The sequence below is a fragment of the Gymnogyps californianus genome, chromosome 7, assembly GCF_018139145.2.
Source record: "Gymnogyps californianus isolate 813 chromosome 7, ASM1813914v2, whole genome shotgun sequence".
Lineage (NCBI taxonomy): Eukaryota > Metazoa > Chordata > Aves > Accipitriformes > Cathartidae > Gymnogyps > Gymnogyps californianus.
The window spans coordinates 39,798,502-39,811,968 of NC_059477.1; the positions used below are offsets into that span (position 1 = coordinate 39,798,502).

The 13,467-nt window shown below is 39.3% G+C and overlaps 1 protein-coding gene across 1 annotated transcript in view; it reads right to left on the minus strand.

Annotated features, from left to right (window-relative positions):
- Positions 1 to 13,467, minus strand: part of GTDC1 (glycosyltransferase like domain containing 1) — a 189,373-nt gene that overhangs the window by 16,625 nt on the left and 159,281 nt on the right. Inside the window, exon 8 of the mRNA XM_050900249.1 lies at positions 986 to 1,095. Within this exon, the coding sequence (XP_050756206.1) occupies positions 986 to 1,095 (110 nt within the window). The remainder of the gene's footprint in view (positions 1 to 985; positions 1,096 to 13,467) is intronic.

Here is a 13,467-nt window from a genome sequence, read left to right on the forward strand (position 1 = left end):
GCTTTCAGAAAGCTGTCTAAAAAGAAGTGGACAGAAAACACGAAGAATTTCCTGCTCCCAAATTATTACCTCTTTTTCCAATCCAGCTGTGCCACAGTTGGGGACCCAAAAGTTATTTGGATCAGATCAATTTCTTGGTGTCTTAAAAACTGCAAAATCAAAACTAACACAATTGAAATATCACCAGTCCAGCAGGCAACAGATACGACAGAACTGACAAATAAACTAATCCCAAGTCTATTTTTACAGATTGAAGAGGTGGAGGGATGCAAGTCTACATTTTGGAAAACACGTATGAGCTAAAACATCGCATATTTTGAAGCTCGCTTGTCGTTAATGTACGTTTTTAAAAGGTTTAATTTACTACAAGTGCACCCAGCGTAGGATTTGATTATTCTCTTTATTGCCACAGTATCTCAGGCACAAAGCTGTGTGTATTCAGAATAAAACCTATTTCTTTTTCAGATGGGTGAAACTGTTTACAGAGTAGTGGCTGTCAGAAACCAAGAAACGGAAGGAGTGTGCAAAAGAGTGGTATAAAAATATTAAAGATTAATGACCACTTTCATGCCAGATACAAACCAGAAGCTCTCCACAGAAGTCCTTAACCTTACATTTGAAAGGGAACTAAGTGTTTTCACCTGCTCAAATCTCAGTCTGGATTTCAGATGAGTGACCTCGACCTGAAAGGTTTTGTTTCCCATCTGAACCATCCAATCACTCACACCTATCTCTCTATTTAAATAAATATAGAAGTGTTACTGAAACACAAGTCATAAATAAGGTCTTGCGCTGCCAAGTAAAATAAAAAATGCTTACTTTAACAATTTTAATTTTACAACGTATCAGTATTATTTAGTTTTACGACTACAAAGATTTTAAACATGTTCTTTCACTGATATAAGCAAATATGTACATGAAAAGTACTTCTGGAAGTATTTATTTTATGGTAACTTTACAGTAAAGGAAAAAAAAGGAAAGGTACCTGGAATTTCAGTGAAAGCCTCTCCAAGGATGGACACATGAAACGGTAGATCTTTCTCTTTCAGTTTCAGCAGGACTTTGAAGAAAGTTTCAGGATCTTTGTCATGTTCCCTTGAAACAAACAGAACTTATCTCAGCATCATTTACGTTTACTTGTGGAATTGGTTTTTTTTGTTTGTTTATCAGAACAGTATTTCTCTTGAATTGTGCTTTTGGGGACTAAACGTCTTCAGCACAATTTCCCTCCTTGCTTACGCCGCATGGTTGAACATTTTCCTCAGCCCAGCACTCAGGATCAAAGCTTAGTTTCATCAGATCCCTGTCTCTCTTCCCGGTCTTCAAATGATGCCTGTACTCTTCAAATTACCAACTTTGAAAGCGAGAAGGACTGAGGAATATCTCACCTAGCTGAAGGCAAAATCATTCTAAAAAAAGGACAATGCAGGAAAAAAAAGACTTTTCTTATGTTTTCCCCTGTCAAAAAATATGTATACAATCTCCACTACAGTTTACCCCCTTTTTCAGGAGGAAAAGGTTAATCAAAAACTTTTGCTAAAACCATAGGATTTCCCAAACTGGAATTTTATGAATCCACGCTGTACTAATGTAAAGCTTCTGATCCGTTCAGTGCTTTAGGTAAAGAAGAAAGGAATAAACTAACACGAGGCATTTTCTACCTTTAGATTTTTAAGGAGCTAACTGGAAGTTAAAACAGAAAGTAAGAAACCTGTATTTATTTATAATTTCGGCTGAAGAGAATATGAAAGGTTTGTATGGGTATGACACTCAGCGCCTTGAAACACAAGGTTGGTTATCTAAAAAGAAAATAAAAAGCCAATTTGCTAATCTACCTTCTTTACCAGCACAGAATGAAAGGTTCAAAAGATACCACAGATGATCTAAATTTCCCAAATTCGGTAAGTTATATTAAAAATGAAATGAGATAATTCCCCCACTCTAAGGTGAGTATTATATCTTGCATTTAATTACTCTGCTTTAAATCACTGTATTTCAGACAGATGTGCACCATATGTCCTTAAAATATTTTGGTTTTATTTATTATTTAGAAAATTCCACTGTTTTCCTTCCTGTATTAAGGGAAAATCTATAGCTCAGCTGTCCTGGTGTCTTTCTTCACAGACTAATTTTGTAGAATGAATCTGTAGGTTTGTCACACAGCTATATGAAAGATTAATAATTATATCATTCAGGAAATCTGAAGCCAAATGACATCTGCAGCTCTACATGTGTTAATTTCTCATTCAGTCAATATTTTTGGTTTAGGGAATTAAAACAAATTAATCTTATAATTAATGTGACTTCCCTAGGCTGAGAAATCTTCAGGAATTGTCGAGTTTTCAGAATTAGTTGCATTTTCTTAAAATAAAGCCAGACAATAAGTACTTTAAGAAGTCCTCCATCTCCCAGATTTGTTTTGTTCCCAATAATAAGGAGGAATGCAACTGCATAAGCTTCATAATTTGTTTCACATCTGTGAACCAGGAGTTTTCACGGTGGTTCCAGTAACCGAAGTGGATACGAGCACTGGCTCGGAGAGAGTGTTTCTTCCAGTTGCAAAGATCCCAGAACTGCCTACTAGTTTGCTTGCATCCTCACGCTTACAATAGCTACCTGTTTCTGGCAGGTAAATTAGGTGCAGAAACACGTTGCCAGTATCTTAGTTGCCTCCAAATGCCCAGCTGAAAGAGCCGAAATGGGACTACAATAGAGGATTCAGACTTGGCTGGAAGGGAACATCTCCATCGGAAATGTGCAAGTTTGCAAGGAAAATAGCTTTGGTGCTGGGAGTCAGTGTAATTCGTTATGATGTTTCCCGTTAGCCTCAGTTTCCCCTAGTCAGGCTTTTGTGGATGCTGTATAAGTGATGCTGAGGAGCCCACCCTGTATCCGATGCTGAGCTATGCACAGCTCATCCCGAGGTGGACCGAAACATCCCTGTTGTTACACCGAGCCGGCAGCCTCGACAGACAGAGCCACGACGCTTACATGGATCTTTCCAAGCTCTTCGCAGCCCCGCTATCGGCTTCGCAGTCACAAAAAGTCCTTCCAGCAAAGGATCTGCTTTCCCTCTCCCTTTCCAGAAGAGACCAGGGGTCCCAGAAGCAGCCAAAAGTGGAGGATGCTGTTGGAGCCACATTGTCAAGGAGCTGGCAGGAGAATACGGAGCCTTACAGCTCGTCGAAGCCACATAAGCTGCACATATTTAGGAAAACTGATAGGAATTGGAAGTTGCAGCTTTGTTTAATAGGTGGGGAAGAACAGAAGGAAAATTTGGCACTCAGAAGGAATGCTGAAAGGGGAAATGTTTCCTCTGCACTGGAGCCTCTCTTATGGGTTTTCTGCTGTAGGTGATCCTCCTTCCATATCCCCTTTTAACATATTTTGCTTTTATGTGATACTTACAGATTTTAATGACACGTTTTGTGAATCTTGTAGCTTTTCTATTTGGGAGGTCATCTTACTCAATTTATCAGTTCCTGTGACTTTTTCACACCACAACCGTTTTCTTTTCAGTTAAGACCTACAGAGAGCTTCTAGCACGTGCACCTCAGATTGCAATGCGTTATTACTCTTGCAAGTTAGTAAAGGTATAGCTGCTCCCGGTAGAAAGCATCAAATAGTACAAGACCACCTCTCTACTGCATCAAAAAGAAGAGAGCTCTGTTTCTTGGCTGACATGGAGAAAATCATATACAATCCAGTCTGCCTTACTCAGCAACAACTGCTAAACACACCAGATTGTCATAGCAGTGATCGTGGAAAAAGATGAACACAATATGGAATGTCTGTTCTGTAAAGATCTGCTCAAAATGACGTGCACTTTTGGCTGCATCTGTTGCATTTCTGAGCTTTATTAAACTGTATTAATTATATATACTCCATTTCCTTAAGAAGAACTGCAAAACTGTATAAAAGCCTGATAATAAAATGCAAACTTTTCTTTTAAGATATTATGTTCGGGGAAAAATTAAGCTAATGTGATACTAGGGTCTGCCTTTGTTGTTTAGTTTAGGTATTTGAAACGCTCTTGTATTTTTACTTGATTTGATATGCATCTGGTAAAGGAAAAAAAAGAACTGGGCCTGGTATGAAGATGCTCTAAATTTCATCGTAAGAACATGAAAACATCAGAATGACCAAATTCCAGCTGTAAATGCCGCAAAACAGACATAGGCACCATACCTACACTTGGATTTGAGAGCACTGCCGTTGGAGACATTCAATCTCCACGTTCAGTTACGGCACATTACAAATTTTTACCCAGGATTACTCGAGGCTTTTTTTTTTTATTTTTGAGTCTAAAACACATTTTAAGAGAGACATTTGAAGTCTCTCTTAAGAACTGGCTGAGGTTGAGTGGTCGGGGTATGGGAACGTGGCCCAGGGTTCAGCCTGATTTACTGACTTCCCGGTGTAATCGGAAATAAAACTTTCACGACTGTCCTTGAAATGGGGAACGGGAGGGTGGTGGTATCAGCAGTATTGAGCCTCCATTATTTCTGCCTTAGATTTTCTGTTTATAAAATGGGTGTGACAGTATTATTTTTTCACCACAGAAGGATGCTGTCAGGATTAATTGACGACTTGACATCCCTCTTTTCAGCCGAAAATGATTAAAAAAAGCAACTTCACAGCGCTACGATGATGCTCCTCTATACAATCAATGGCAACAATCTTCAAAACACCCTTCTGCTATTCAGGGGTTTTGTGAATTCAGCCTGAGCCCTCGAGCCTTACCCATTGCTGGAACTGGAAGGAGAGTGCAGGGAGACCAGCTAAACTGGAGTCATTCCCTGGGGCTCCAAGATACCCACATCCCTGCGCAGTGATGGGAAACACATTAAAAAAAAAAAAAAAAAGCAGAATTTGGCCCTTTACATTATTCGGTGCATATTCATCTCCTGAATTTGAGTGAAATTCAATAAGAGGCCCATATGGTCTTCTGTGACTTAAGTTTAATTTTTTAAGTATATGTAAACTTCTCATACATGGTGATAATCGCAGTTATTTCGGATTTGGAGGAAGACGCATCTAGCTATGCAGTTAGAAAGTAGAAGAGTTGTGGAAAAGAGACAGGACTTGCTCAAAGGGGCAAAATAAATGCAGTCCATTTAAAAAAAAATATTAAAACCTATGGTTTATGCAAGTTAATCAGTAACATAAAAGTGCTAAACCAGGGGAGAAAGTCTTAATATTTGAGAAAATACTGCATAAGGGTAGGTAATGCTTATGATAGCAACAGCCCTGTCGTGCTATCTCTTAAGGTGCTACATATTCTGAAAGGGTTACAAATAAGCTCAGCTAAAAGCAATACTAAAAGGGTTGATCTTAATCTTCTTAGGACGTTTAGCAGGGGAGATTTTCAGTGGCAGAGAATCCCAAATTGCGGGGCCATGCAGTAATATTTCACTTTTTACAGTGCCTTAAATCCAAGCAATTCAAACTGGGTGCATCTCCTTCTGCCTCCCCATTTCGTAAAATCACCTGAATGTCAGATGGGCAAAGGTGGGAAATGGCAATACTAAACCAGGTACCAAATCTGCAGAAGTTAAAGTAGCGTTTTCATTTTTTTTTTATTTTTTATTTTTTAGGATCTATAGCAAGAGCTAAAAGACAGATTTCTGCCTACCTGCAATTATTGCTAGAAAATGGCTGACAAAATAGGCCACTGAAGTATCACTCATTATTTATGAAGCTGGGCAGCAGTCGTAGAGACAGAGGACTGGCGAGCCAAGAGACACCCAGGGAGGAGAAAAAGGGACAGGGGACATCAGCCAGGGAAAGGCACGGCCATGGCAGAGCACAGGGAAGGCGTGAGGGGCAGGGACAGGGCTGGGGAAGTCCCTGAGCACAGAATCAATAATTAAAAGTGAAGGAAATGAACTTTCTAAGACACAGACCTTGAAGCGGATGACAGTGGTCCTTTAGTTTTGGGAAAGTGAAATAGCGAGGAGTGAGTTTGGCAGCGAACAGGGCAGACGAGAGGGGCAAAACAACGTAAAGGGGAAGAGAACCAGAAAAAGAGGAAAAAAACCCCAAACAAACAAAAAAATACAAATATTCAAGTTGAAACCTAAAAAATGATGGCATATCCAAACCCAGGGGGGAAAAAGATGAATATAGGGTAAATAGAAGAGAAAAAGGAAAAGGCACAGGCTTGAGAAAAATGAAAGAATATAGAAAAATCAGACTCAGAGATAGAGAGAAGCTGCAGAAAGCATTTGAGAGTGCTATCAGTGGTAGAGAAAAGGTTAGAAAAATATCAGTAAAGATATAAATTAGGAAGCAAAAATAAAACTGCATGGCAATTAAAGGAGGAGAACCGAAGAGGAAGAGAATAAAGAGAGCAAAGGCACGCAGCGGCGTTAGCAGTGAAGCACAGCGCAGTGAGGACGGAGAACAAAAGCACCATGGAGGAAAAGGCAGAAAATCTGCAAAAGCCCTTGTAAAAGGTAACATTTTTGAAAGAATGAAGGTGAAGAAAAGCATGGGCAGTCACTGCTGCTGAGAGAGGGCTGCGAGGCGAGAGCTACACCTCTGTCACACCCAGAGCCAGGAGCTGGAAGATGCCTTTATCCCAGTAACGTTCTTCGTTTGGGTGATAACAGCAGGAACTTGAGGTTCTTTACTGTTTCGACTGATACGGTACAGACTTGGGGAGGGTGATGAAGGATGCCACAGGCTGATAAGAGGACTCATATGACATCAGCCTCCTGTTGACCCTGTATCTGTCCAGGGCATTCTCAAGAAGCGAAGAGCAGCGCATCAATAAATGGTGCAGTCTTTGCATGCACACTCTGCTGGACTAAAAATGGGGCTCCATTTCATGTCAACCCTAACCTAAAGAACAATATCAGGGATATTTTCACTGCATTATACTATTTACTGTATTACACTGATATTTTATGTTAAATCTTGAGCTCAGCAAAATTTGAATATAGGTTTATTATAATCTAATAATGTTAGAAAGTAGCAGTGTAGTCACAAAAAATAAGCCTGGCCTTCAAAACAGAGAATTGCAGGGTTCTGGTCTTTTCCTGACGCTGATTTCCCATGAGACAGCTCTGCCCAGGTTTCCCCATCTGTAAGACACGGTTTTACAGGAGCTTTCATTTACAGAAATGTGGTGAGGATCGGAGTCAGTAAATACTTCAGGAGGATAATATTCTTCTTAAAGTAAGAGGACTCAAGTTACAAGCCTATTCAATATACCAAATGAAATACATTCTAGTAATTATTTTCACGGAGGACAGAGGACTTCCTTAAATCAAAGGACTTTAATACACATTTTCTATGTTAAGATTGGAAAAAAAAGGGGGGGGGGGGACAGAAAAAATTAAAATTCTAATACCAAATTTCTGGTAACAATGCTCACGATAACTGCAAAAGAGGAAATATTACTGCCGGGAAAGAGCTAGTAGAAAAGAAACAGAGGAAAAAGAAATAACTATGAAAATGCAAACATGAAGGAAAAGTTAATTGCTTTCCATTTATTCAATTTATCACAGTATTTTTCCATCTTTTTACATTTCCAATATGAGGTAGAGGTAGACTGTAAATATGTAGTTAAGTCCAATGAGTTTTCTTTTTCAGCTGATACGCTTACAAAATGTCTTTGCTGTAATTGTGCCTCTAAACATTGTCTGGCATCATCAGCATCAAAAGTTACCACAATATCTAATACCCCCTCAGTTAACAGAAAATGGAGTCAAGTAGAAGAAAATGTTTTTGCATAAGTGTCACTGAAAGAAAGGACCCCACAGAATAAATTTTAGCTAGCAATTTGGAGGTCCTACAAGCAAAAAAGGTCCCAATCCTTGCCTGTGCTTGCAAAACACCTCTGCAAGCCAAGGAATTAAAAAATGGCACGAGAGAGGCAAAAAGCAGCCAAACAGTACTCGCAAATACAGTGTTTTATTTTCTATTATAGCCCATGACGTATTTACAGTGAGGATTGTGTATTTTACCTTCTGAGTTTTTCAAATTGCTGGCCTGAGAAAAATGGGTGGCATTTTGCTTTGCGCTGGAAAAGCATTTTCTCCTATCTTGTGTTATCTAGAAGAGATTCATAAAAAAAGAACCTTGGGAGTTTATTGTTTAGATTCTTCTTCTTCTCCCCTCACAATTCATGAAGAAAAAACTCAAAATAAAATATTGTGCATTCTCTAACCAAAGAAACTTCAGGATCAGCATCAGTCATTGAGTCTCCTGCTTATTTCCTAAAGAGAGATTAACCTTTGAAGACAAAGACCGGCGTTTGGTCTCAGTTACCTTGGTGTAAAAATCAATGCACTTTTATTCAGATGCCTTTTCATTTCTTTCACTCCAAGTTAGAGAACCCAGCTTTTCACAAGTACAGGTTTCAGAAAAAAAACATTTTACTTGAATTTGCAACACAACCCAAGAACTGCTATGGACTACCCCCAAATAGTTTCTTTAAAAAATATATTAAAATTAACTTCCTTTTGTGTTCCAAAGGTAACATAACAAACGGTTTCCTGTTGTTGTGAGGCAAGATAAAATAATCTGAGTGACCCTGACAGCCCTGATAACCATACACAATATATCCTATTGTAATTCAACATACTATAAAAAAGTCATGTCATGGTAATAATAGATGGGTATGATAAAAGTGGATAAAAATCTACTCAGGTGGTTCCTTGGAAGAACGGAAGAAGAATCAAACATAAGTTACTACATTACTACACATTTGCCTGGGAATGGCACTCCCACCATACAAGACCCTCTGTGATTTCCATGGTGGACTCACATCACCAAACTACAACCACTTAATACTCCACCAGATATGCTGCCTGGGTCAAAAAATAAGTCCTAGTCCTTACTGAGTAATACCCCAAGAGGAATTAGCTCAGGTACCTAACATAACTCATCCTGTTTGGATTTGTGAAGCTGTCATCTCCAAGGATGAAGCTCCTAAGCAGGAACCTTCTTAGCACCAAGACCAAGGCTTGAAACTCATTATTCAACAAGATTAAAGTAACTACAAATCTCACCGCTTTCAGAATGAGGAATCAACTCATTTCATTGAGTCAGTTTTTGCACAAACACTACTGAGAAAAAGCAGAGATCAGAGGACAAAGGGAGGGAAAAAAAGGGTGAAAACATGGAGAAAAGGAAAGCAGGGGAGGAGAAGAAGGGAAAGGGAGAAGAGAGTCCAACAGTCGCAGTGCGGTAAGAAAGGAAACTAATTAAAAAGAGCTTTGAAGGAAGAAACATAACCCCCCTATTATTGGTGAAAATAAGGAAGAATATTAGATCATTTGCTTAGGAAACACTTGAGTTTTGTCTCTTGGACGGTGTTCGCAGCCTTTGGTCAGGGGTGCTGTGAATTACAAAGGGGGCTGGTGGCACCGTCTGCTAAGTTTGCCTGGGACTTCTTATTACAAAACCTCTTCTGTCCTTGTTTATGATGTTCCCCAAGACTGAGGATATCTCGGACTATAACCTTCTAGAAAAATTCTGCCAAAAGTTTCCCAGAACATCCAAAGAACGAGATTTTAAAAAAAACACCACTACCCAATAAAACTGCAAACCGTACCTTGCATATATTAAATTTCAAATATGCCTCTGTTTTAAGTACTTGAACCTCTCTTTGTTTTAGAGTAAGAACGGAATATTTGGATGCGTTTGATTTTGAGTCAAAGATATGCTTTTTGTCGCATGTGTTGGAAGTCTTCCTAAAAATGTAGCCAAGCCTTTGAAAAATTTCTTTTTGTGCCTGGTCACTGAATGGTCCACGTGTCTTGGGCACACCTTAGGCTAAAGCTGAGCAAGACAGTCCTACTGTCGCAGGTCAGCCTGCTAAAACCCAGGCAGGATCTAACATCTGAACTGAAAACACAGACCTTGTCTTCACTTTCAGTGATTCCTCTACTGGATTCAGAATAAAATTACTGGCCTTTGCAGAATAAAGAACTGCTTTATACGCATTGAAAATCAGGAACAACAAGAAAATAGAAGATCTGGTTAAGAAAATAAAGCAGTATAAGAAATGGGCTGAAGAGGCCAAAAGCGGTAATGGTAATGTGTGCTTTTCTAGTTTGACTAAAACTCTTAGATGTGGACCAGAAAAAAAGCAAAGGGGACAAATAAGATCCGATCAATATGACCAGCTATGCAAGAATAGCATGGCAAAGAAATAGTGAACTGAGTGAAGAAGTAAAGGAGGTGGGGAAAAGATACAACGCAAGGCCAGTTCATATGGGGAAAAACGTGAAACCACTATAAGAGACCAAGATGACAACACAGTCAGGCTGGACAACGGGGCTTAGGAGAAAACAGGGACCAACGTGTTGTAGAAGGTCCCTTGCACAGGCAGGGAGTGAAATGATGGAGACAGAGAAAGGTTGAGAAACTAGAAAAGAGTGACATGCAAATTTGCTGCACAAGGAGACTATATATGAGGAGATGCCAGAGGAACTGAGCCTGGCAAAGAGGTTTGAGAAGGAAGAGGTCTGAAAGGCCAAGATCAGCTTGGGTGAATGAAGCAGAAAAGGATTGCTTTGATAGCAATAGGTGGAAGAGTGTAAGCCCCCTTCCTTCAGAGCCTTGAGAGGATTCCTTAGTCCCACCAGTTTACATGCGTTTCTGCTCAAAGACTTGGGTTTCGCAGTTGTACCAGAGAAGAAAGACACCATAAAATGAGCTTCCCATCATGGAAAAAGGGAGAGCCAACAAGCTTACTGGAGCTTTTATGGCAAACTGTGATACATCTATTCCAAACTTAAATAATCTTCAAATGTCCGGGTGATGCAGTTGTAGCCTTACACTAACTCAAAATCCATTTTTCAACCACGGCTCAAGCATTTATTGTAACAGGCTTCAGAGGACGGCACTAAAATGGCTGCTCCATGGTCATCTGGATAGCACAGAGGCAACGAAGAAGGAAGGTTTCTGCATGGGATATTTTAAGCAGAATCTTGATGTTATTTAACTTGTTTCTTATATTTAAGAAAACAGGTACATCAGAGTGCAAAACCATCCCATGGAGCAGAAAACCACTCACGGGGCTTGAATTTTGCTTTTGTTACAGGTAACAGTGCTCTTCTTACAATCTGAGACAATGGCTTACTACATGCACCCCAGGTAAGACGCTGCTTCAACCTTGACTTTACAGGAGTGGAAAAAGGGTTTACACCAAATAGCTGGGAACGCAATGAGAAGCAGAGTTGGGCCACAGAGCATAAATATAGAAAAGAGTGTGCTCAGTAGAAGTGAAAGAACTAAGTGTATTTGGGGAAGCAGTGAGTAAAGAAATAAGTTTTATTTTCATGTGATTCTTTTTTAGCCTATTAAGTTCTCCAGTATCAGAATGAAGTCTGCTAAAAGTTAGTAAATAAAGGCTTTCAGGACAGCTTTATTAAATCACTTATGACTTATCAAGTTAAAACTCCCACTCAGATATCTTAATAAAACTTTCAGAGAATACATTTAATTTTCCTGGAAATCAGAAGCCAGTTACTAACTACAGGAGTTACTGTCGGCTACAGCACCGATCAGCTTTCTGTAAATAGAATATTTACCAACAACTTGAATTAGTTCTCTGAAGTTTCATTTTCTGAAGGTCAAATAACTATGTAACTGCTTAATAAAGAAGCAAAGAAGTACCTCTAAATATCTCCAAGCTCTGATGGGCTTATATTCTGCTCCTTAGGTGAGGTATTAGCAAAGCTTATTTATTTTCATTTCCAAGGCTTTTATTTGCTCATTCCCTCGTGGTAAAGCTGATTTCCATGATGATTCCCTTCTTAATTTTAATACCCTTTTTACTCATCATATAGACATAAGAATTTTCCATAAAATAATGAAACCCTTCCAAAGGAAATGAAGAGAACTAGGAGAGGAAAGTAAACTACAGCTTACTTTTTTTTTTTCCCCCCAATTAATTGATCCACTGTCATATGCATATACGAAAGATTTTTTTTAATGAAAGGAAAATAAGGTTAATTAACATAAAACCCCTCACTCCTTGAGATGTTGAATTTCGTATTTTATCCATGCTGCCTTAAGTGCCTTGATTTCCCAGTAATGACCTAGTTCTCCTAATGAGTAACATTAACCCCTGGCTGTAGCTGTCCAGGACTTAATTGTCAACTGGAGCTGAAATAGGAGAGTTTGCCGATCAGCAGGTATGTGGTATATTAACTCATGTCATTTCAGACCCTAATAAATAAATCTGTTGCTAAGGCAACAGGAACATCAGCTGTATCACTTTTTTCTCCCCCCCCCCTTTAAAGGAAACTGCCTTTCACACCGAGCTTTTAAAAAAGGAAATTAACTACATGTAACCATAATTAGAAGAAACATCGTTTCTCATCTCAGAAACATATCTACATTAATGAAAAAAGGCATTCAAAGAGAGGACTGCTTTCTACCGTGACCAGGGTAACTGAAATTATTTCCCTCAACTGAGGGAATGCAATTTGAAGTATACATCTGAGTGAGAACAGATCACAAAATATTTCAGCTCTTTGTGTTTCTGAGATAGTTCCCCTCTCCTTTAGTACACTGCTGATGCCAACTGAGCAAACTGCTTCAACTATTAATCAGGAGCCCAGGCAACTGAAAACAGAGGAGAAAAAATACCACTCAAACCCAAACACCTTCGCTACCCTTTGTGAATCTTTTGATATGACTGGCAGACAGGCAATCTTTTGGAAGGCTAAAAAATACCCCATTTGCAGCTCATCAGATTTACCCGCTAGTGAAAACTGAAGTGCCTGATTTAAACGTAGATGCCATTGCTCCTCCCTGTCCCACGGAGGCAGTTACCTGCTTCTTGCATGGGAAAAGCAAGAGGAAGCTGGGGCAACACAAATGCATCTCCAAAATCACACGTGATTTGGTGAGCAAAAGCTGGTAACTCACTTTCTGCCTCAGTTTCTCTACCTCTAAGATCGGATCCTGAATACTCCTGTTTGAGACTAGCAGATTGAAGGTTTTACAGAAAGGCAAAGCATATACAAGTGCAGGTAGTATAAATATTTTTGTGTTCCATAAGGATTGGGAAGGAAGATTTTGGTACTCTTTGGGGATGATGCACTGCTGAGGTCCCTCAGCACCTCACAGGTGAATGTCACAGCCCTCACTTAATTCCTGCCATTCTATCACAGGATGAAGTGTTTGTCTTAAAATTTTCAAAACTGATAGGTTCACGTTTAGTTTGTGACTACAGAACAGTTCTTCTGAATCTCTAGTTACCCACATCTCAATCAGAGGTCAGGTAGGAAGGGAACTGAAGAGAGGTTCATCAGGCCAATTATTGCTCTTGGAACACTTACTGTAGGCTCAGCCCATACTATAAACAAAACAAACTACGCAAAATTGTATCTGGCTTTTTAGCTGAAGAATATAGAGGTAATACAAAGCATCTTTTTTGCCATTATCAAAACTGGAGATGTTTTCTCCTCTGAACTATCAACTTCTTACAGCCCTTCAAGA